Consider the following 24,056-nt stretch of genomic DNA (forward strand, 5'->3'; position numbering starts at 1 on the left):
TCTAGTTCAGTTCTAGTTCAGTTCTAGTTCAGTTCTAGTTCAGTTCTAGTTCAGTTCTAGTTCAGTTCTAGTTCAGTTCTAGTTCAGTTCAAGTTCAGTTCTAGTTTGGTTCTAGTTCAGTTCTTGTTCAGTTCTAGTTACATTTAAAAAATGAACTTCCTGTATTCTAAATGGTTAGTTACACTGTTTGTTTTTCTTTTCAATAAACATGCACACACACACACTGTTAATGTGTTGGTAGGTTATTTAGTTGAGAATAGACAGACAATTTGTGATTTTTTTCTTAATTTTTTTTTTTAATTTGGCAAACATATTTAAAAAAAGCAACAACAACAACACTAACAACAATTTAAACCGGAGGGTGTGAAGGATGGATATATGAATTATTATGTTGAATGGAAAAATACTTTTTTTTGTGGAAAATAAAATTTTGCATAAATGACAAAAAGAGGTGACCGATGATGACAAAGTAAGTATTGCACGGTATTGTATATGACAAGGACTGACATTTCAAGAAAACACACAATCCTTTTGTATTAAATACAATTTTTATGGAAAAATCAATTTTTTCTTTAACTTGAGAATATTGTTGTTGTTGTGAGAAAAAAAGTAAAATTTCAAGTTTTTTTTTAATTTAATTACTTAAAAAATTTGCCTGATCATGTGTTTTATTTATAAAATTAAATAATTCTTTTTTTTATGTTTATATGAAAACAACCAAAAAAAACTTGTTTCACTTTTAGAATTTTTTTTGTATTTTTATTTAATTTTACTTTTTTATTATTAAGTATTGACTGGTTGGCTAAATTATTTGTTTTTTTTCTTCTTCTAAAAACCCCTTTTAATATTATTACGCAATTTACAGGCGCTTATTAGAAAATTTTGTATATTCTACTCAATTTTATTTTCACCGATTTTTTTTTCAATTTTTATTATTAATTTGTGTTACTATTTATATTTAAGTATTTTAGCTAATTAAACTTTCATTTGTTTAAATATTTTACACTTACTTTTTTGTTTTGGCTTTCAAAAAAAATTCTTTTTTATTTTGTAATACCAATTGTATAGATTTTTCTTCTTTATAAATATATTTTTTATTATTATATGCTGCACTCACTCACTACTCATTCACTTCGTTTCACATTCAACTCTTGCAGTTGAATATCGAGACTATTTTGTTTGAATTTTATATACTTTTTTTAACTTATTTTGTTGTATCTTTCAATTCTCGTGAGTGACTGGTTGTGTGTGAGTGTATGTGTCTGTGCAGGTCGAAATCAGCAGTTTTTAGTCTCAACAATGTTAAAAAATATAATTTATTATACGAGGTCTAACTTTAAATTGGGTTTGTTGAAAGAAAAATCAGTCTTAATCAGTTCCAGTTCAGTTGTAGTTCAATTCTAGTTCAGTTCTAATTCAGTTCTAGTTCAGTTCTAGTTCAGATCTAGTTCAGTTCTAGTTCAGTTCTAGTTCAGTTCTAGATCAGTTCTAGTTCAGTTCTAGTTCAGTTCTAGTTCAGTTCTAGTTCAGTTCTAGTTCAGTTCTAGTTCAGTTCTAGTTTAGTTCTAGTTCAGTTCTAGTTCAGTTCTAGTTCAGTTAGGTTCAGTTCTAGTTCAGTTCTGTTCTAGTTCAGTTGTAGTTCAGTTCTAGTTCAGTTCTAGTTCAGTTCAGTTGTAGTTCAGTTCTAGTTCAGTTCTAGTTCAGTTCTAGTTCATTTATAGTTCAGTTCTAGTTCAGTTCTAGTTCAGTTCTAGTTCAGTTCTAGTTCAGTTCTAGTTCAGTTCTAGTTCAGTTCTAGTTCAGTTCTAGTTCAGTTCTAGTTCAGTTCTAGTTCAGTTCTAGTTCAGTTCTAGTTCAGTTCTAGTTCAGTTCTAGTTCAGTTCTAGTTCAGTTCTAGTTCAGTTCTAGTTCAGTTCTAGTTCAGTTCTAGATATGTTCTAAATCTTTTCTAGTTCAGTTTTAGTTCAGTTTTAGATCAGTTCTATTTCAGTTCTAGTTCAGTTCTAGTTCAGTTCTATTTCAGTTCTAGTTCAGTTCTAGTTCAGTTCTAGTTCAGTTCTAGTTCAGTTCTAGTTCAGTTCTAATTTAATTCTAATTCAGTTCTAGTTCAGTTCTAGTTCAGTTCTAGTTCAGTTCTAGTTCAGTTCTAGTTCAGTTCTAGTTCAGTTCTAGTTCAGTTCTAGTTCAGTTCTAGTTCAGTTCTAGTTCAGTTCTAGTTCAGTTCTAGTTCAGTTCTAGTTCAGTTCTAGTTCAGTTCTAGTTCAGTTCTAGTTCAGTTCTAGTTCAGTTCTAGTTCAGTTCTAGTTCAGTTCTAGTTCAGTTCTAGTTCAGTTCAGTTCTAGTTCAGTTCTAGTTCAGTTCTAGTTCAGTTCTAGTTCAGTTCTAGTTCAGTTCTAGTTCAGTTCTAGTTCAGTTCCAGTTCAGTTCTAGTTCAGTACTAGTCTAGTTCAGTACTAGTCTAGTTCAGTACTAGTCTAGTTCAGTTCTAGTTCAGATCTAGTTCAGACGGAAGTCACAATCATAAGACTTCCGTACATAGTAGAAGATTATGGTCTTTAGTAGAATACAAAGGACTGCATTAGATGTGATGTTGAACTTTACTAGAAGATCTTTTTAGATGATAGTTTTTATCCCAAGTAGTCTTTATAGAAATTTGGATAAAAGCTCCATAAGAATACTTTTAGATCATCCCTCCTATATACCACTATAAATGTTACTGACACACCGCTTTTTTACTCTTCTCTATGTACACGACGCGCGCGCTCTAATATCCATTTAAAAGCACAACAGCAAAAACAACAATGAGAATATAAGTAAAATATAAAACATTTTCATACCGATGATGAAGAAAAAATCCACCACCACTTGATTTGACAGTATTTTTTTATATTATTTTCTTTTTTATTTTTTTACTTTTTTACGTTTTTACTACTAAAAGTACTGACACTGGTACCGATGCTGATGCCGATATATAGTTCATACAGATGTTAAAATCTATAGAATCAAGTGGTGGGGTAAAAACATATCGAGCAGTGAGAGGTGTTTTCTTCAAGTTTATCATCCACTCATAAACATTTTCTTTTGCTTTTTTTACCTTTAAATACATGCCCAAGAGTACACGTAATTTTTTTTAAATGATCAACAATGAAATGAAAAGTAAAAGTATTGAATAAAAATATAAAAAAATAAAATATTCTATAATTTAATAATATTAATTAACAATAATATTATAGTGTAATTTTAATACCAGATCATCTATTATTAAAATTATGTAAAATTCTATAATATTTTTATTATAATTTTACCTTTTTGTCAACAATGAACTTGTGGTTTTGTTTGTTGTGATTGCCCATTACTGTGTGTTATTATGTGATAAATTCAGATAAACAAACAAAACCAGTAAAGCCATTAATTACTCAGTTGCAAATTTTAGTATTCGTAGGTAAATGTAGAATAATAATGTCAGGGACACACGTCAAAAATTAAACTGGTAATAATATGCATTAGAACAATAATTTAAAATTAAGTTTCTCTTTTGATATAAAAATGCTAACTGTGTTCTAATTTTTATTTAGCTTATTATTAGTATTTTTTTCAAATTGTTGGTTTTAAAGAGAAGTTAACTCTTCTTGCTAGAAGATTTAGTGACTTTGTTACAGATGATCTTAGTCGCTTATACGAGATGAAAATGATAGAATATAAGTATATAGCACTAAAAGGCAATAGTCTTAGTAGATCAGTTCTAGTTGAAGACGATAATCTTAGGTAAAAAACGGTCTTCAATAAGAATGTAGTTCAGTTTTAGTTCAGTTCTAGTTCACTTCTAGTTTTGTTCTATTTCAAGTTCAGTTCTGGTTCAGTTCTAGCTCAGTTCTAGTTCAGTTCTACTTCAGTTCTAGTTCAGTTCTAGTTCAGTTCTAGTTCAGTTGAAGTTCAGTTGTAGTTCAGTTGTAGTTCAGTTGTAGTTCAGTTCTAGTTCAGTTCTAGTTCAGTTCTAGTTCAGTTCTAGTTCAGTTCTAGTTCAGTTATAGTTCAGTTCTAGTTCAGCTCTAGTTCAGTTCTAGTTCAGTTCTAGTTCAGTTCTAGTTCAGTTCTAGTTCAGTTCTAGTTCAGTTCTAGTTCAGTTCTAGTTCAGTTCTAGTTTAGTTCTAGTTCAGTTCTAATTCAATTCTAGTTCAGTTGTAGTTCAGTAGTAGTTCAGTTCTAGTTCAGTTGTAGTTCAGTTCTAATTAAGTTCTAGTTCAGTTTTAGTTCAGTTCTAGTTCAGTTGTAGTTCAGTTCTAATTCAGTTCTAGTTCAGATTTAGTTCAGTTCTAGTTCAGTTCTAGTTCAGTTCTAGTTCAGTTCTAGTTCCATTCTAGTTCCATTCTAGTTCAGTTCTAGTTCAGATCTAGTTCAGTTCTAGTTCAGTTCTAGTTCAGTTCTAGTTCAGTTCTTGTTCAGTTCTTGTTCAGTTCTAGTTCAGTTCTAGTTCAGTTCTAGTTCAGTTCTAGTTCAGTTCTAGTTCAGTTCTAGTTCAGTTCTAGTTCAGTTCTAGTTCAGTTCTAGTTCAGTTCTAGTTCAGTTCTAGTTCAGTTCTAGTTCAGTTCTAGTTCAGTTCTAGTTCAGTTCTAGTTCAGTTCTAGTTCAGTTCTAGTTCAGTTCTAGTTCAGTTCTAGTTCAGTTCTAGTTCAGTTCTAGTTCAGTTCTAGTTCAGTTCTAGTTCAGTTCTAGTTCAGTTCAGTTCTATTTAAGTTCTAGTTCCAGTTTAGCTCTAGTTCAGTTCTAGTTCAGTTCTAGTTTAGTTCTAGTTCAGTTCTATTTCAGTTCTAGTTCAGTTCTAGTTCAGTTCTAGTTCAGTTCTAGTTCAGTTCTAGTTCAGTTCTAGTTCAGTTCTAGTTCAGTTCTAGTTCAGTTCTAGTTCAGTTCTAGTTCAGTTCTAGTTCAGTTCTAGTTCAGTTCTAGTTCAGTTCTAGTTCAGTTAGATTTCAGTTCAGTTATATTTCAGTTTAGTTTTGGTTCCATTTCAATTCTATTTCGGTTCTCATTCATTTCTAGTTCAGTTCTATTAAGTTCAATTCTAGTTTAGCAGTTAATTTAGCTGTAGTTCATCTTTAGTTCTGAATGTTTTGAACTTCGAACGACCATTCATTTCAGAATGTTGTTGTAACAGGTTGGCTGTAACTGGATGTTCTTCCCTGGGGAAAAAACTGGTTAATACAGCTGTTGTTAGGTTGACAATCTTTGGTCGATTAAGAATCGAGTCGTTCCGGAGCTAAGATCCAGAAGTCGTGGGAACGCAGAATGTTAGTAACTTCTAACAACCAATATTTCGAACAAATATTGATCAGTACTGAATTAAAAACAGGCGCGGATCGACAGGGGAAAGGGGAAATTACCATCCCATCCCCAAACCAAAAGAAAGATGAAATCTTGAGTTGGATAGGCGGCTGGCTTAGAGCTTAAAATAAGTAAATTTTGTTTTAAAATAATAAATACCTGTATCAATGTATTAAGAACGGCTTCAGAATTTTGTTAAAATTTATATGCTGAACTGTTGTTGTTGTAACAGTTCAACATAACATTTAACAGTCCAATTGACCTGAGAACGCAGCTGAACTGTGTTAGGTGGAGTTTTCACTAATACTTTCATCCTGTTCAGAGTTCTTTTTATAGTCCATTTTCATGTTTAAGTGTTGAAGTCAAGGGATATGTTAAAATTGGTTTAAATTGTATGAAGAACTTTACTGAAGATGCTGTATTTTGTTGAGAGCACAGCTGAACTGTGTTAGATGCCGATTTCACTATGACTTTCATCCTGTTCAGATTTCTATTTATAGTCCATTTTCATGTTTAAGTGTTGAAGTCAAGGGATATGTTAAAATTGGTTTAAATTGTATGAAGAACTCTACTGAAGATGCTGCATTTTGTTGAGAGCGGTAGGTTTTATGCTGGACCATGTTGTGTATAAACCACGCTGTTGTTCCCTGAACGTCGAGTCGTTCCGGTGTGAAGAACTGATTCGTGATAATCCTTTTTCTTGTGCGATATGGTTTCTGTAATTGCTATCGAGCTGAGACAACGATCTTACTAGTATGAATGTGTGCCGTGTAACGTCTTCCTACTTCCCATGTTACCATAATGAGTCTTCGTCTAGCCGTTGAATGTTACTGTTAAAGTTGTTGTTAACTTATTGATGTTGTGGTTTTTATGATGTTATCATTCTATTGAGTTCGAGCTGAGTTAATGACCATTCTAGTATGAAAGTGACAATGTGACATGCAACATGTTCCTACTTCTGGAACATGTTGAATGTTACAGTTAAAGTTGTTGTTAACTTATTGATGTTGTGGTTTTTATGATGTTATCATTCTATTGAGTTCGAGCTGAGTTAATGACCATTCTAGAATGAAAGTGACAATGTGACATGCAACATGTTCCTACTTCTCATGTTACCATAAAGAGTCATCGTCTAGCTGTTGAATGCTACAGTTAAAGTCGTTGTGAACTTATTGATGTTGTGGCTTTTATGATGTTATGACATTGTTGTGGTTTTTATGATGTTAGGATTCTATTGAGTCCGAATAACTAATCATGTGTAATGAACCTACAGAGATAAAAAGACTAACAGTTAGTTTTAATGATATTGGTAAACAATTTAAACTACATTGTTATGTTAAAAGTTGACTGATGTTGGCAACAAGATCTCTACAATTGACCACTTCACTAAGAGCTTAAATCCATTAACAACTTTCATTTGTATAATCTCCAGTACAAACCCTTCTTGCAGGAACCTTTTGATTTACTCATTTTCTCTTGTTTTCTTCATCATCATTGTATTAGCTTCCTATTTCTTTTTATCAACTATTTATTATTTTATTTTTATTTAAATAAATCCAAATACATTTTTATATAATACTATGTATAAATATTTTCTCAAAAAAAAATCTTGTGTTTATATAAATTTGTTGAAACCTAAAAAACTAAATAAGTGAACTTAAATTACAATTTTTGTATTTGTTGTGTTTAAAATAAAAAATTATTTATGAGGGGGGAGGTAAGGGAAGTGTGAGGGTTTGTGTTGTTTAATGTTAGCCTAATAAGGCGGTGGTTGATGTTGGTATTGCTGGCCCATCATATTGGGTTGATTGGGCATTTGACGTTGTAGTTGAGCCACTAAATTGGGATTTTGTTGTTGGGCCTGGTTTTGAGCTTGACCCATACCACCGGCAGCATTACTCTGTGGTCCCATGCCTAAGAAAAAGTTATGTTATGTAAGAAATTTATTTTAATTTTTTCAAATACCAGTTCTTCCTACCTTGCATTTGCATCATTTGATGTTGCATACGCTGTTGTTGCTGCTGCTGCTGTTGGAATTGTTGCTGTTGTACACCTGGTTTACCACCCGTAGACTGTTGTCGCTGATAAGGCGGCACCGCACCCTGACCCATCATATTGTTCATGGTAACGTTGGGTGTTTGATTCATATACTGACCTCTATTGCCTGCCATAGGACCACCCGGTCCTCTTTGCTGTTGAGCCATAAACTCTGCCGGATTACTGCGTTGATTCATTTGATTAAAACCACCCATTAGATTAGCCTGTTGATTCGGTCCACCCGTTTGATTCATACCCTGTTGGTATTGATTGAAATTTTGAAATTGCCCTGGTCCCGTCGCATTTACCATGCCCTGATTAACATTAGCATTGCCAACACCCGCCACTCCCACATTCTGTTGCATCATTGCTCCCGCATTTACCATACCCGTATTACTTTGTCCAGACATCATGGCATTCGGATTGTTGGCATTACCCGTTCCCATCATATTGCCACTTTGATTCATACCCATTTGTGCAGTTGCCTGTGGATTCATGCCTTGCGTTGACATTTGTTGTTGCATCATGGGATTTTGTGCACCCATGCCTTGTCCGGCCATAGCCACTGCATTCATATTGGGTGCCATTTGATTGGGAGCCACTCCCGCCATTTGATTGGGTGCCATAGTTCTCATACCAGTACGTCCGAATTGCTGTTGTTGCAATTGTTGCTGCTGTTGTACTGTATTAATGGCACCCGGTTGTTGTTGCGGTTGCATACCCTGACCTTGACGATGTTGCTGCTGTTGCATGGGATTAAAGGAAGGATTGTTTTGATTGAAAGTAGGTTGCCGCTGGCGCAGCATATTGTGTAGAGCCTGTTTGGAGTTGTTGATTTGAGGACGATTCACTGGAATGGGAAAATTTGAAGTTAGAACAGATCAATAGAAAATTGTAAAAAACTGTTCAATGCAAAAACTTTTATACAGAAAACTATTCAATGCAAACACTTTTCTTTAGAAAACTGTTCAATGCAAACAATTTTCTTTAGAAAACTGTTCAATGTAAACAATTTTCTTTAGGAAACTGTTCAATGCAAACACTTTTCTGTAGAAAACTGTTCAATGCAAATACTTTTTTTTAGAAAACTGTTCAATGCAAACACTTTTCTTTAAAAACAGTTCAATGCAAACACTTTTCTTTAGAAAACTGTTCAATGCAAACAATTTCTTTAGAAAACTGTTCAATGCAAACAATTTTCTTTAGAAAACTGTTCAATGCAAACACTTTTATTTAAAAAACTGTTCAATGCAAACACTTTTCTTTAGAAAACTCTTCAATGCAAACACTGCAAACACTTTTATATAGAAAACTGTTCAATGCAAACACTTTTCTTTGGAAACTGTTCAATGCAAACAATTTCTTTAGAAAACTGTTCAATGCAAGCACTTTTCTTTAAAAAACTGTACAATGCAAACACTTTTCTTTAGAAAACTGTTCAATGCAAACACTTTTATATAAAAAACTGTTCAATGCAAACACTGCAAACACTTTTATATAGAAAACTGTTGCATTGAACTTTTCTTTAGAAAACTGTTCAATGGAAACTCTATTATACAGAAAATTGTTCAATGCTAACACTTTTCTTTAGAAAACTGTTCAATGCAAACACTTTTATATAGAAAATTGTTCAATGCAAACACTTTTCTATACTAAAATGTTCAATGCTAACACTTTTCATTTGAAAACTGTTCAATGCAAACTCCTTTATATAAAAAACTGTTCAACGCAAATAATTTTATGCAGAAAACTGTTCAACGCAAACACTTTTCTATAGAAAACTGTCCAATACAAAACACTTTTCCATAGAAAACTGTCTAATATCAAGACTTTTCTATAGACAACGATTAAAAAGCAAAAATTTTTCTATAGAAAACGAAAACTTACTTTGCATACCCTGTTGTTGCTGATAGAATTGCTGTTGTGGTTGTTGCTGTTGCATGGGATGGAATTGATTTTGTCCTTGCCATTGTTGTTGTTGAGGATTCATACCACCCTGTTGCATAGCTTGAGTACCACCCGGGCCCATGAAATTCATTTGTTGATTCTGTTGTGGATTTCCAACATTCATTTGCTGTTGCATATTGCCGGGTACTCCCTGCATTTGTTGTTGTTGCATCATGGCATTGGGATTTTGTTGCATCATTTGATTTGGATTAAATTGTTGCATGTTAACCTGAAATTTTTTTTAGAAAATTTATTAAGAGAATTGAAATGTACGAAAATTTGAGTGAATTTTTACATTAGAACCCATTTGCATATTCATTTGCATTTGACCCATTTGTTGTTGAGGATTAAGCTGTTGCTGTTGCTGCGTTACTTGTTGTTGCTGTTGTGTTTGTTGACCCAGTTGTTGCTGTTGAGGCTGCTGTTGTTGATTTGCTGCCTGTTGAGCACCCGGTTGAGTTTGTTGTCCCGCTAAGGGAGGCTGTTGTTGAGTATTTACCGGTGGCGTTTTAGGATTTTTAGGTTTACGTTTGCGTGTGGTGCCTTTACGACCTCGGCCACTAACCACAGCACTGGGAGATTGATCAACCGAGGAAGGAGTGTCAGCCTTCATTTCATCCTTCTGCAAGAAAGGTGTAGGTGTCTTTTTTGAGGACCACAACAAGTTTAAAAAAAGAAAATAAAACAAAATTAAAAAAAAACAATAAAAACAAATAAAAGAAGAATCGTTGAATAAAAAACAAAGTGAAAAACGAATACAATACCACTATCTTCTCGGGTACAGGTTCTTCTTCCGGCGGTAAGGGTAATGGTTCATAATAATAACTGCTAGGTTTAACTAAACTATGGGTGTGATATTTCAGATTACGATGAGCCTCTTCATAGGTTAAAGGTTTGCGCTCTAGTTTAACAGCACCAAACCATACCCAAGACAAAGGTGCAGGATTTTTGTGACCCTCTAAAATATCCCACACAGAAATGCGTTGTTTGTCGGAAATTCTTAATTGTTTTTTATCCATATCATTGATTTTATTGCCTTTTTGATCTACACCAGCTGGTTCACAAGAAATAACCTTAAAGATAAACAACATACATATTATTCAAAATTCTAGAAATTTGTTAAATTAATTACCGCAAACTCACCTCAGTTTGATGTTTATAGAGCGGCAGTAATTGTCGTATAACCTTAATGGAGGCATTATTCTTTTCACCAATTTCTTTTTTTAATTTTTTCATTAAATTTGAATAGAATTTTTCATCTCGTTCCGACTGACCATCCGATACTAATGTGGAATGTACTAGAGTTGTTAACATATCCACCACAGTGGTGAAAAGTTCTCTAGTTTTTTTTTTAAATTAAATTAAAGAAATTAAAAGAATAATTAAATATTTTTTTTTTTGCAATTGATTTTTATAGCTTTTATACTAACCGATTTGTACTTAAATCTATAACACCTTGACACACTAGCTGGGCTAAAAGTATGGCCCAATCGGTAATTGATGTGCCATTTTTTTGTATAGAATCAAACATGCCACCCACTAGGGAAAAACGCAATTGTAAAGCATCTAACATTTCCTCACGTCCCAAAGGATCATCTACACCACCCATGGTATCAAACTTAAATAGAGAAATTAAACAAATAATTTTATTTATCGAGCAATGCTGACACCTCTTTATGAAAAACTATTCAATGCAAACAGTTTTCCATAGAAAAGTGGCCAATGCAGTCACTGTTCTTTGGAAAACTGGTCAATGCTAAAGCCTTTCTATATAAAACTATCCAATGCAAACACTTTTCTAGAAAAAATTGTCCAATGCAAACAGTTTTTCAAGGAAAAGTGGTCAATGCAGTCACTTTTCTTTGGAAAAGGTGGCCAATGCTGTCACTTTTATTTCAAAAACTGGTCAATGCTAAAGCTTTTCTATATAAAACTATTCAATGCAGACACTTTTCTATAGAAAAGTTTTCCATAGAAAAGTGAACAATACAATCACATTTCATTCGAAAGTTATCCAATGCTGACACATTTCTATAAAAAATTGTCCAATGCAAACAATTTTCCATAGAAAAGTGGCCAATGCAAATAGTTTTCCATAGTAAAGTGGCCAATGCAGTCACTTTTCTTTCAAAAACTGGTCAATGCTGAAGCTTTTCTATAGAAAGCTATTCAATGCAAACACTTTTCTATAAAAAATTGTCCAATACAAACATTTTTCCATAGAAAAGTGGCCAATGCAGTCACTTTTCTTTCGAAAACTGGTCAATGCTGAGGCCTTTCTATACAAAACTATACAATGCACACACTTTTTTATAGAAAGCTATCCAATGCTGACACATTTCTAGAAAAAATTGTCCAATGCAAACAGTTTTCCATAGAAAAGTGGCCAATGCAAATAGTTTTCCATAGTAAAGTGGCCAATGCAGTCACGTTTCTTTCAAAACCTGTTCAATGCTGAAGATTTTCTATAGAAAGCTATTCAATGCAAACACTTTTCTATAAAGAAATGTCCAATGCAAACAGTTTTCTATAGAAAAGTGACCAATGCAGTAACTTTTCTTTCAAAAACTAGTCAATGCTGATGCTTTTCTATATAAAACTGTACAATGCGCACACTTTTCTATAGAAAGCTATTCAATGCAAACACTTTTCTATAAAAAATTGTCCAATGCAAACAGTTTTTCATAGAAAAGTGGCCAATGCAGTCACTTTTCTTTCAAAAACTGGTCAATGCTAAAGCCTTTCTATATAAAACTATCCATTGCAGACACTTTTCTATAGAAATCTATCCAATGAAGACACATTTCTAGAAAAAATTGTCCAATGCAAACAGTTTTCCATACAAAATTGGCCAATGCATTCACTTTTCTTTCGAAAACTGGTCAATGCTGAAGCCTTTTTATATAAAACTATACAATGCACACACTTTTCTATAGAAAAATATACAATGCAGACACTTTTCTATAAAAAATTGTCCAATGCAAACAGTTTACCATAAAAAGTCACTAATACAACCAGTTTTCCAACGTAAAGTAGTCAATGCAGTCACTATTCTTTCAAAAACTGGTCAATGCAAAAGCTTTTCTATAGAAAGCTATTCAATGCAGACACTTTTCTATAAAGAGATGTTCATTGCGAACAATTTTCCACAGAATTAAAAGTCAATGCTGAAACCTTCCAATATAAAACTGTACAATGCGCTCACTTTTCTATAGAAAACTATCCAATGCAGTCACTTTTATTTCGAAAACGGGTCAATGCTCAAGCCTTTCTATACAAAACTGCACAATGCACACACTTTTCTATACAAAACTGCACAATGCACACTCTTTTCTATACAAAACTATTGAATGCAGACACTTTTCTATAAAAAATTGTCTAATGCAAACAGTTTTCCATAGAAAAGTAACCAATGTAGTCACTTTTCTTTCGAAAACTAGTCAATGCTGAAGCCTTTCTATATAAAACTGTACAATGCACACACTTTTGTATAGAAAGCTGATCAATGCAAACACAATTTTCTATAAAAAATTATCCAATGCAAACAGTTTTTCATAGAAAAGTGGCCAATGCAGTAACTTTTCTTTCGAAAACTGGTCAATGCAGACACTTTTCCATAGAAAATTGTCCAATGCAAGCAGTTTTTCGTAATAAATTGTGCAATGCACCAACACATTTCTTTGAAAACCCGTCCAATGCAATTACTTTCTTATAAAAAACTGCTTAATTCAGTCACCCTTCTGCAAAAACTTTACTATTTTGATACTTTTAAATCGAAAATTATTTTTACTTACCTCAGCATAAGATTGCAAACATTGCGATAGTTGTGAATATAATGAGACCAATAGATTTTCCTTATACTCATCTTGACCTTTCAAACATGTCAATATCAAACCCAAAAATGGTTGATAATTTAAAGGCATCTTTTTATTACGTGTACCACTATTGGAACCATTACTATAACTACTGCTGGCACTGCCACAACTATTACTCTTTTCCCGTTCATCACCACTGCATGAACTGTTATTGTCGGCTTTGGAAGTTTTAGAAAAATAATTCATACTCTCCAGCACTTGGCCGGCCACTCTCAAGATACGACCCTGCACAGCAGGTGTCAATTTAGAGACTAAAGGTGCCACCAGCCAAGTCGAAGGTTTAGGTCTATGTTCTGCCTTACCACCATTAGGCATTAAAACTTCTTCCATAAGAAAAACATCAATGGCAGCACGAGCGACCGTATCCAACCAAGCAGTCAATTCAGTGCCATTGTTCATGCTTTGTTTGTGCATTAATTGCAAATCTAACCATGATATGCGTAAAGTCCATTGACCTAAATTCTCTAGAATTCTAACAATCATTGATTTTTGATCCATTTCCGATATGATACTATATTCAGCTTCTGAATAACAAATCATATGCAATATAGACTGTGACTGTTTGGGCGTTAACATATCGTCGATAATCATGTCACACAATTTATCGGCATTCTTTAGACATCTTTCCAGTACATGTTCCTGAGCACATATCTGCTTGAGAACATGTTGGGCAAACTCTAACAGTGATATTTGCTCACCCGAGCCCGAGACCGAAGGATTTAAAGGTGTGGTCGATAAAGGTTGTGACATATCATGATCATGATCACCCGTTAAACTTGTCAAGTCACTGGTACCCAATATTTGGCTTATATCAACAGGACGATCATTACTCTTTGGCGTACTGCCCGGATGTACTGGCGTATTAAAACCGCTGCCACGTTTGCCACCACTTCCAAAAGCTCCCGTCGAAGTGTTACCCGTCATGGTGGGTGTTTTTAAGGCAGTAGTATCTACCACTATTAAAATGGCTTTTAGCACTGCCAATACCGCTTCTAGTGGTATATTCTTATGGGCAGCTATTAGTAAATGACGATCACAACTGAGTTTAATGTTGGAAGAACTGCTAACGGCATTGAGTGGATTGGGGGAGGTACTAACAGAATACATGCCCGGTTGGGGTATTTCTATGGTTTTGAAAAGTTTTAAAACCAAATGACAAGTTAAACGTGCTCCTGGAAAAAATTGCAAAAAAAGGATAAATCAATTAAAATTATGAAATAAAATCTGGTCAAGGAATCTGGTCAATGCTTAAAATTATCTATAAAAATTTAATCAATGCTTTCATCTCTTCTTAGAAAACTATTCAATGTATATATATTTTTTTTTTAATAAAAACTGTTCAATGCAGACACTTTTGTAAAGAAAACTTTCCAATACAAATACTTTTCTAGAGAAAACTTTCCAATGCCCCCACCTTTTCATAGAAAACATTCCAATGCCCACACTTTTTTATAGAAAACTTTCCAATGCCCCCAATTTTTCATAGAAAACCTTCCAATGCAAACACTTTTTCATAGAAAACTTTTCAATGCAAACACTTTTTCATAGAAAACTATACAATGCAAACACATTTTTCATAGAAAACTTTCCAATGCAAACACTTTTCCATAGAAAACTTTCCAATGCAAACACTTATTCATAGAAAACTTTCCAATGCAAACACTTTTTCATAGAAAACTTTCCAATGTAAACACTTTTTCATAAAAAACCTTCCAGTGCAAACACTTTTTCATAGAAAACTTTCCAATGCAAACACTTTTTCATAGAACACTTTCCAATGCAAACACTTTTTCATAGAAAACTTTCCAATGCCCAAACTTTTTCACAGAAAACTTTTCAATGCAAACACTTTTTCATAGAAAACTTTCCAATGCAAACACTTCTTGAAAACTTCTCAATGCTGATACTTTTCCATAGAAAACTGTCCAATGCTGACACATTTCTATAGAAAACTGACCAATGCAGACACTTCTACATAGAAAACTCTCCAATGCTGACACTTTTCCATATAATATTGTTCAATGAAGACACATTTCTATTGGAAACTAACCAATACTGAAACATTTATATAGGAAACGGACCAATGTAGACTCTTTTCCATAGAAAACTGTCCAATGCTGACACATTTCTATAGAAAACTGACCAATGCAAACACTTTTCAATAGAAAACTGTCCAATGCTGACACATTTCTATAGAAAACTGACCAATTCAAACACTTCTACTTAGAAAACTTTCCAATGCTGACACTTTTCATTATAAAATTGTTCAATGAAGACACTTTTTTATTGGAAACTGAGCAATGCTGAAACTTTTATATAGGAAACGGACTAATGCAGACCCTTTTCCATAGAAAAATGTCCAATGCTGACACATTTCTATAGAAAACTGACAATGCAAACACTTTTCCATAGAAAAGTGTCCAATGCTGACACATACCTATAGAAAACTGACCAATTCAAACACTTCTACATAGAAAACTCTCCAATGCTGACACTTTTCCATATAAAATTGTTTAATGAAGACTCTTTTCTATTGGAAACTGACCAATGCTGAAACTTTTATATGGGAAACGGACCAATGCAGATACTTTTCCATTGAAAACTGTCCAATGCTGACACATCTCTATAGAAAACTGACCAATGCAGACACTTCTACATAGGAAACTCTCCAATGCTAACACTTTTCCATATAATATTGTTCAATGAAGACACTTTTCTATTGGAAACTGACCAATGCTGATACTTTTACATAGAAATCGGATCATCGCAGACACTTTTTCATAGAAACCGGTCAAATGCAGATACTTCTACATAGAAAACTGTTTAATTCTGGCACTTTTCTGTAGAAAACTGTGTAATGCAAACACTTCTCTTTAGGAGACTGAACAATGCTGACACTTTTTCAAAGAAAACTGTCAAATGCAGTAAATTTCCTAAAAAAACTGTACAATTAAACCAGTTTTCAATACAAATTTGTCAATGCAAACACTATTTTATAGAAAACAGTCCAATGCATACAATTTTTCCTTGAAAAATTTTCAATGCAGAAGCTCTCTCATTGAAAAAACTCCAATGCAAACACTTTTCTATACAAAAGTGTTCAATGTTGACACTTTTCCATAGAAAACTGTCCATTCTAGACTACTTTTCTATAGAAACCTGTACATTCTAGAAACTTTTCTATAGAATACTGCCCATTCTAGAAACATTTCTATAGAAAACTGTCCATTCTAGACATTTTTCTATAGAAAACTATTTAACGTAGGCACTTTTCTATAGTAAACTGAACAATGCTGACACATTTTCCTATAGAAAACTTATTTTTTTTTTGTATAGAATATTAAAGAAATTTCTTAATTACTTACCCGATTCTGCATCTGTTGTTATCTCACCACCCACTGGATAAGCATTGGCCAACGTAGGTAAAGCTATTTTCATAACAAAATCAGCCAAAGAGAAACAATGACGAGCCACTAATATACAAATAAAAACAGCCAATGAATTGTGTATTTTACTATTTTGTATATCGATTTGACATAAATGTGGATAACGTGTCTTTTTCATAGCATGACAAATACTTTGTAAAGCAGCAATCCATTCTTCTGAAAGTGAATTACAACCGGCCGTTAGTTCGGCACAGGCAATAGCAATATCATTTAAACGATCATTATCTGTTTCATGACAAACAGCAAATATAACATTCGATACAAAACTATAGATATTGGCAGGAGATTCATGCAATTGTCTTAACCATAAAGAATCTATTTTTCCACCACGTTTGGGAGATGATAAAAAATCTTGCATAAATTGTGGATTATAAGATTGTGGTACCATACCCAATTGTTCGGGTTGATTAAAGATATCTTTGAACTTTTTTATATGAGACATTTGTGGAAAAAATTCTGGTTCTTGATCTTTGGAACGTAAGATTAGGCAAGTTTCATATAGATCACTAAGATAAGCTAAAATACAACGTTCAGCTGAACTGCATTCACAAGGATTGTTGACATGTTTGATAATGCGACATAAACCCTCAAACACTGATACAGTTTGTTCGGGTGATAGTAATAAACAGCTATGATATCTTCTTAATATACCCACTATATAGAGACCCAAAGAAGTGGTATAACTTCTAACCATATTTGATTTTTTAGCCTGTAATTGATTTTCCACTTCTGGCAATTCTTTTAGTATTTGATCACACAACTCCAGTAGACTGTGTATATTTAAAGCCATTTCCATTAAATCAAATAAAAAGGCTACATGTTCCTGCACGGGCAAATAGTTATTATTGCCTACAGCAAAACCATTTAATTGTTCCAAAACTGTAGCCGCACACTGAGAAGTTACAACGTGTTGATCAAAATAAGCCATATTTTGACATTTACTAGTGGTATTCTCGAAATTGAATTCATTACGTGAATGTTTTTTCACTTTACCACCTTCGGCCACATCAATACTAAATTTTTTAGTAAATAATTTACAAATTTCCTTTGACATTTTCTTAACAGCATGTTTCTTTTCGTCACGTTCCTTACCCACTCCGAATAGTAATATATAACGTTGATTCGATTCACTGCTATAGATCATAGAGGGATCATCTTGTGGTATGGGAAAATGTTTAGTATATATATAGTGTCTTGAAATGGAAGAATTAGTTTCATTACAACCGGCACTATTATTATGATCTGGTATCTTAGGGCTATCGGGTGCTTCAGCTTGTCCTTTTTCTTTGATATTCTGCAATAGTTTATCCAAATCATCATCAACATTGGAATCATCAAATTCATTATGTTTAAAATCTAATCCTGCACCAAATTCATCATCAAAACCATGATTTACAGCAGGAGATACTGGTTTATTTGATACTGGTCCCGTAACACTATTACCCACAACCGCCATATTACTATTTTTATTATTCAAACTATTGCCAACACTTGTTGTGCTTGTTGTTGTTGTTGTTGCTGCTGTTGTTGTGGCTCCTTCTAAAAGATCACCACGTGATATTAACGTATGCATATAGGCATTATGTGAGAATACATCATGTCGTATTAAAGCACTAAATAGATGTACTAGATTTGTAAATTGTGTACGATTAGCTAAACTACCATTTTCATCAAGTATAGGAGCATCATGATCAAGAAAATTCATAAGAACCGATTGAAAAACGGGTAGACCACCAATGAGGCCAGCACCCGAAGCTATAGAATCTTTGTCATCATTTGGATTGTTACCACTACTCAAACCATTGTTATTGTCTTCGGCTGAGGGTGTTGTAACCTCTATTTGACGTTTATCTAGTAATATGGCCACCACAATGGCACGATGTTCACCCCATCTGGAAAAAATGGAAAAAGGAAATGTTATATTTAAGAAAAAATGTCCAATGCACACAATTTTCTATTGAAAACTGTCCAATGGAAACACTTTTTATGGAAAAACTGTTCAATGCAGATATTATTCTATAAAAAACTGGCCAATGCAACTTCATTTCTATTGAAAACTGTCCAATGCAAACACTTTTTATGGGAAAACTGTTCAATGCAGATATTATTCTATAAAATACTGGCCAATGCAACTTCATTTCTATTGAAAACTGTCCAATGCAAACACTTTTTATGGGAAAATTGTTCAATGCTGATACTTTTATAAAGAAAATGGCTCAATGCAAACACATTATCATATACAATTGGTCAATGCTGAAATTATTCTATAAAAAAACTGACCAATGCAACTTCATTTCTATTGATAACTGTTCAATGCACATACTGTTCATAAACAATTTTTCAATGCTGATACTTTTCTATAAAAAATGTCCAATGCAAACACTTTTTTGGAAAAATTGTCCAATGCAGATATTATTTTATAAAATACTGGCCAATGCAGCGTCATTTCTATTGAAAACTGTCCAATGCACACACTTTTTATGTAAAAACTGTTCAATGCAGATATTATTCTATAAAATACTGGCCAATGCAACTTAATTTCTATTGAAAACTGTCCAATGCAAACACTTTTTATGTGAAAACTGTTCAATACAGATATTATTCTATAAAATGCTGGTCAATGCAACTTCTTTTCTATTGAAAATTTTCCAATGAAAACATTTTTTATTGAAAATTGTTCAATGCTAATACTTTTATATAAAAAATTGTTCAATGCAAACACATTTTCATATAAAATTGGCCAATGCATACATTATTCTATAAAATACTGGTCAATGCTATTTCATTTGTATTGAAAATTGTTCAATGCTAATACTTTTATATAGAAAACTATTCAATGCAAACACATTTTCATATAAAATTGGCCAATGCATACATTATTCTATAAAATACTGGTCAATGCAACTTCATTTCTATTGAAAACTATCCAATGCAAACATTTTTTATTAAAAATTGTTCAATGCTAATACTTTTATATAGAAAATTGTTCAATGCAAATACTTGGTCATACAAAATTGGACAATACGGACATTATTATATAAAAAACTAACCAATACAACTTAATTTCTATTGAAAAATGTTCAAATGCAAATTTTTTTATGGAAAATCTAACCAATTTGATACTTGTTGATATTTATGTAAACTTACCTCTGACTCGATACAGCCCATTCACATAAAATTTTCACTGTTGTACCATCCACTGTATTGGCATCATATTCTTGTCTTATTTCTTTCATTTCACCATTAGCACCCATTTCACGGCGTACACTAACAAACGGTTGAAATATACTAGCATATAAAGAATCTATTGAATTTGTTTGATCCATTAAATCAAAACAATGTGTATCCAAATGATCCAGTATCGATAAGACATGTGTATAAGAATTCTTATTAGCATTTTGCCATTTTTCAGCAAACCAACGATTTTCAGCATGTTTAGAGCGTAAAACAATTTCAGCCTCTGTACATCTTAGTTGGCGACGAACTTCAGCATTAGTTAGGGTACACTTAGAGGGCATGGGTAAAGCGGAAGGTGCTATGGGTAGATGATCTAAAGGACTACCACACAAAGCGGCTGGTATACGATTCTCACCTATGCCACACCAAACCATGGCAGTGGGACATTCAATGGTTATAATTTGTAGAATAGTACTTAAATACAATATAATATCTCGATGATGTGGGCAATTTAGATATTCGTTAATGGCGCTTTCATAGGGATCCAAGTTGAACTTTTTCTTGTCGTTGTCTTCATCAATATCCATGAGTGTGATACCTGCCGGTAGCATTTGTTTATTGTTTGGCTGTTGTTCAATAACATTATTCAATAGATTAGCTAATTTTTTAGCTACTATATAGGCCATTTTACGGCAAAGTCTTTCGGATTGTACAAAATCATGCATATACTGAAGGGCAAAGGTTAAAATCAATTTCTTTAAAGACTCATCAAAGCTAACTTGTGTACGCATTTTGTCCAATAGTTCCAAAATCCAATTAAGAAATTCCTGTCTATCTAACAGTGATTCCTCATGCATATATTTACTTAATTGCGTGCAATAGTTCCAATATTTCAAGGCATTACGACTGTCTTCAAAGTTAGAGCCTATACCCGATATAGAAGAACCAGAACCGGGCATATTATTGGCTCCTGGTAAACCAGATTGACTGTTAGAACTGCCCACACCAGGCGTACTACTCACAGTTAATGAACCCAAACCACTAGCCGATGATGATTGACTGTTGTGGGGACTTAACATGGATACTGGGCTGGCTAAAGATTGGGGCACAGTGGTGAGCGAGTTGGTAGGATGCGCTGAAGAGGTATTCTGTTGTTGATTATTGTTTTGTGTGCAGGGTGCTCCATAACCACTTAATAAAGCCTTCTCGGCTGGAGTACCTTTTTAATGTGAGGAAATAATTCTTCAATTAACTTTTGTTATAAATCTTTTTCTTATCATACTCACACTTTTCGCTTAAATGATAGTATTCCTGTAATTTGGGCAGTAGATCTTTCATAAATTTTATCAAATTACTTGTCCACTCCGGCACCGGATCAAATGAATTTCGCTTCTTATTTTTCGACTCTGATACACTCACCATATAAGCGGCGCTGAGTTTAATAAACCAAGTAGCTCTTTGCATATTAACCTGATGATCACACAGGGTAATTAAAATCTCTTCCTTTTTATTGAAAGATGGAGCCTTTTTGGCCAAACTCAATAAAGGCTTATTGCCAGCCAAATCCTTAAACCAGGCATCCAAAGCACCCTTGGTACGCGGCGATACCGGCCAAAAATTATCTTTACAATTGATTTGTTGCTTTTTACGCACCGTATCCTGCACGGTCATCAACTCTTCCTTTTTCGCCAAAATCGCATTGAAAAATGATGCAACTTTACTCGCGTTCACATTGGAGGTATGAGCTGTGCCGAATTCATCGGCCAGCGGTGGCATTGTGGCAAATCCATGTTTGACATTGGATGGTGTCAATTCATCTTCCCGTTGTTTGGCCTCCTGTGGATAGACATCGGGTGGACCCAAACGTGCCCTTTTTAAAGGTCGCTTTTCCTGTAGCAAGGAAAGCATTGTGCTTATGGTGTTTTAGTATTTTTACAGCTTAGTTTTCTTATATTTTTACACAAATTTACAACTTTTTCACAATAAAATTATCAAAAAAGAAAAGAGAGCAAACGACTGAAGAAAAAAATGCAAAACAATTGTTTGAGAATAATTTTTGAACAATGCTGCCAGATGGTTGTTACAATGACAGGCCGTTTTTACACGGAGAAATTTAAACAGAAGAAGTTCTGTTTGAAGCATCGGCAGCGTCAACCATTGGCACCACAGATAACATCGAATCAAAATCCATTGAAGGCTTGACATACCATGCGATTATATATTTTGCGGCTTAAACTTTTTCACTCCATTTTTATTATATTACTAGGCGCGTGATTTTCATAAAAACTTTACTTAAATAACAGAAAACTTCTGTGGCCTCAGGAAGGTAAGTATTCTAGTCTGATAAACCTGAGATGGTGGATTCTATTCCCAGGCTCGATAGAGTTCTAGGTGTATTTCTCCTGATTTGTGTTATATATATACTCATTTAAACAAAAAAAACAAAAAACCGCCGTTAACATTTCTAATGTACGCCGCAATTAAAATTTGTCGACGTTGGACTCTGCTAACACGAGAAAGAGAGTGTGAAAAAATCACAGTTTTTACACGAACTTGATTAGAATTTAGTTAAAAACCTTAATTTAATGTAAATTATCAATTAAAAATTGTGTATATAATAAAGTAAAATAATAATAATAGTTTTTCATAAAATAATTAATAAGAAAAACAACAAAAAATTTTATAAATTAGCTATTAAAAAGGCAAAAAGAAAAGGTGTAAATTCGTTGTAGAGGCAGTGTAAAAAAAAGAAATACAACAACAACAAAGGAATGCCAACATATGTTTAAGAAAATTTGCGTACTCTTGTGTTTTAATAATTTTTAATACATACAAACTATAACTAAATTAACAAATAATCAACTTTTGTATTATTAGTATTAATAAAGTCTTTGACGAAGTTGTTAGCAACAAAGAAGATTATTTTAAGGTGTTTTTTTTTTGTATTTGTTAAACGTGCCACAATTAGCAACAACAATTTTAAGTGAAAAAAAAAACTAAAGAGAATCTGATTAGAAAACTTTTTTGTGGAAAAATGTGTGATGCTCCAGAAAGTAGTAAAAAAAGACAAAAAACGGTAAGTGGTTAAATAAAAAGTAACAACAATAATATAAAAATATATAATTAATTATTGAATATTGAAATTTTATACATTTCAAAGATCTAATTATACGATTTTTTTGTTCAATCAATTAAAATATTAGTTTTCTCTTTATTAAACAGCTGTTGACCTAATTTTTTCTGTTATCTGTCTGTCTCTTTACATCTTCCCCTCTCTTTTTTTATAGGTATTTGTCCTGTTTGTTTGTTGTTGTCTTACTTTGTTTACATTAGGTTTTTCTTTTTAACGTCACTTCAAATAACGTTACATTTTGCATTTATTTTTTCTGCCGCGTAGTCTTTAGTTTCTGTGTAGTTTTATTAAATAAATAACTTTTTGTTAAACATTCTCAACTTTTATATACCAAATTTTTGATAATTTTTTTTCTAAATTTTAGCTTATCTTTTGTTTTTTTTTAATTATTAAAACTTATACCAAAACATATTTACTTGCTTATCTCTTATATATGTATAAAACATAGAATTTTGCAAAAAAAATCTTAATCTTTATAGAAAATTAATTTATTTTGTTATTGTGTTGTTCAATAATTATGTTTTGTTTAACCTTCAGTGTTAACTACAATTGAAGTATGTCATTTAAACTTAGAACGTGATGATGACTGGCATAATTTTTGTGATTTTTTTTTTATAAAATATTTGACAAATTTATAAAAACTTGTATTATTGGTAAATATTTAAATATAAACATTAAGCTGGCTTTAAAAATTATCATAAAATTTTATTTGGACAACTGTATTTATAAGATATCTAACAATTCCTAATCAAACTTTTTTCTGGAGGTATAAGAAATTCAAATAATTCAACAACATTATTTTTCATTTATAAAATTTTATCATTAAATTGTAGCGTAACCTTACCTAATATTTTCCCTCGAAAATTTATAGCAAGACTCAGCTTTTTTTTTTGTTCATTGGCAAAATTTTTATGTTTAAAATGTTTACTTTTTTATTGAAAAACATTTTGCGGTTATATAAAAAATATCGATTGGATTGATACTATAGATAGATATAAAGCTAGATAGATAGATATAAAGCTAGATAGATAGATATAAAGCTAGATAGATATAGATAGATAGATAGATAGATAGATAGATAGATAGATAGATAGATAGATAGATAGATAGATAGATAGATAG

The 24,056-nt window shown here is 32.7% G+C and overlaps 3 protein-coding genes across 4 annotated transcripts in view; 1 reads left to right on the forward strand and 2 right to left on the reverse strand.

Moving 5' to 3' along the window:
- Positions 1-1,164, reverse strand: part of LOC111685649 (delta-1-pyrroline-5-carboxylate dehydrogenase, mitochondrial) — a 28,177-nt gene extending 27,013 nt beyond the window's left edge. Inside the window, exon 1 of the mRNA XM_023447909.2 lies at positions 1,011-1,164. The gene's annotated coding sequence lies outside the window, so the exon portion shown is untranslated. The remainder of the gene's footprint in view (positions 1-1,010) is intronic.
- Positions 1,165-6,902: 5,738 nt separating this feature from the next.
- On the reverse strand, positions 6,903-21,824 carry LOC111685651 (mediator of RNA polymerase II transcription subunit 12). Of its 2 annotated transcripts, none has more exons than XM_046951374.1 (11): positions 21,088-21,824; positions 19,772-21,020; positions 16,544-18,516; positions 13,098-14,350; positions 10,734-10,921; positions 10,447-10,642; positions 10,068-10,376; positions 9,599-9,925; positions 9,244-9,532; positions 7,298-8,206; positions 6,903-7,233 (listed from the first exon to the last, which is right to left on the reverse strand). In XM_046951374.1, the coding sequence occupies exons 1-11, from the start codon at positions 21,707-21,709 to the stop codon at positions 7,076-7,078; spliced, it is 7,473 nt and encodes a 2,490-aa protein (XP_046807330.1). In that variant the 5' UTR covers positions 21,710-21,824; the 3' UTR covers positions 6,903-7,075. The 2 variants fall into 2 exon arrangements, with proteins under 2 accessions (XP_046807330.1, XP_023303682.2); XM_023447914.2 differs by having other exon boundaries at positions 6,904-7,233; positions 9,599-9,946.
- Positions 21,825-22,343: 519 nt separating this feature from the next.
- The window catches only part of LOC111685650 (bifunctional 3'-phosphoadenosine 5'-phosphosulfate synthase), a 16,056-nt gene continuing 14,343 nt past the window's right edge, over positions 22,344-24,056 (forward strand). The window contains exon 1 of the mRNA XM_046952177.1: positions 22,344-22,877. Coding sequence (XP_046808133.1) covers positions 22,836-22,877 — 42 coding nt within the window. The 5' untranslated portion in view covers positions 22,344-22,835. The remainder of the gene's footprint in view (positions 22,878-24,056) is intronic.

The sequence above is a fragment of the Lucilia cuprina genome, chromosome 5, assembly GCF_022045245.1.
Source record: "Lucilia cuprina isolate Lc7/37 chromosome 5, ASM2204524v1, whole genome shotgun sequence".
NCBI lineage: Eukaryota > Metazoa > Arthropoda > Insecta > Diptera > Calliphoridae > Lucilia > Lucilia cuprina.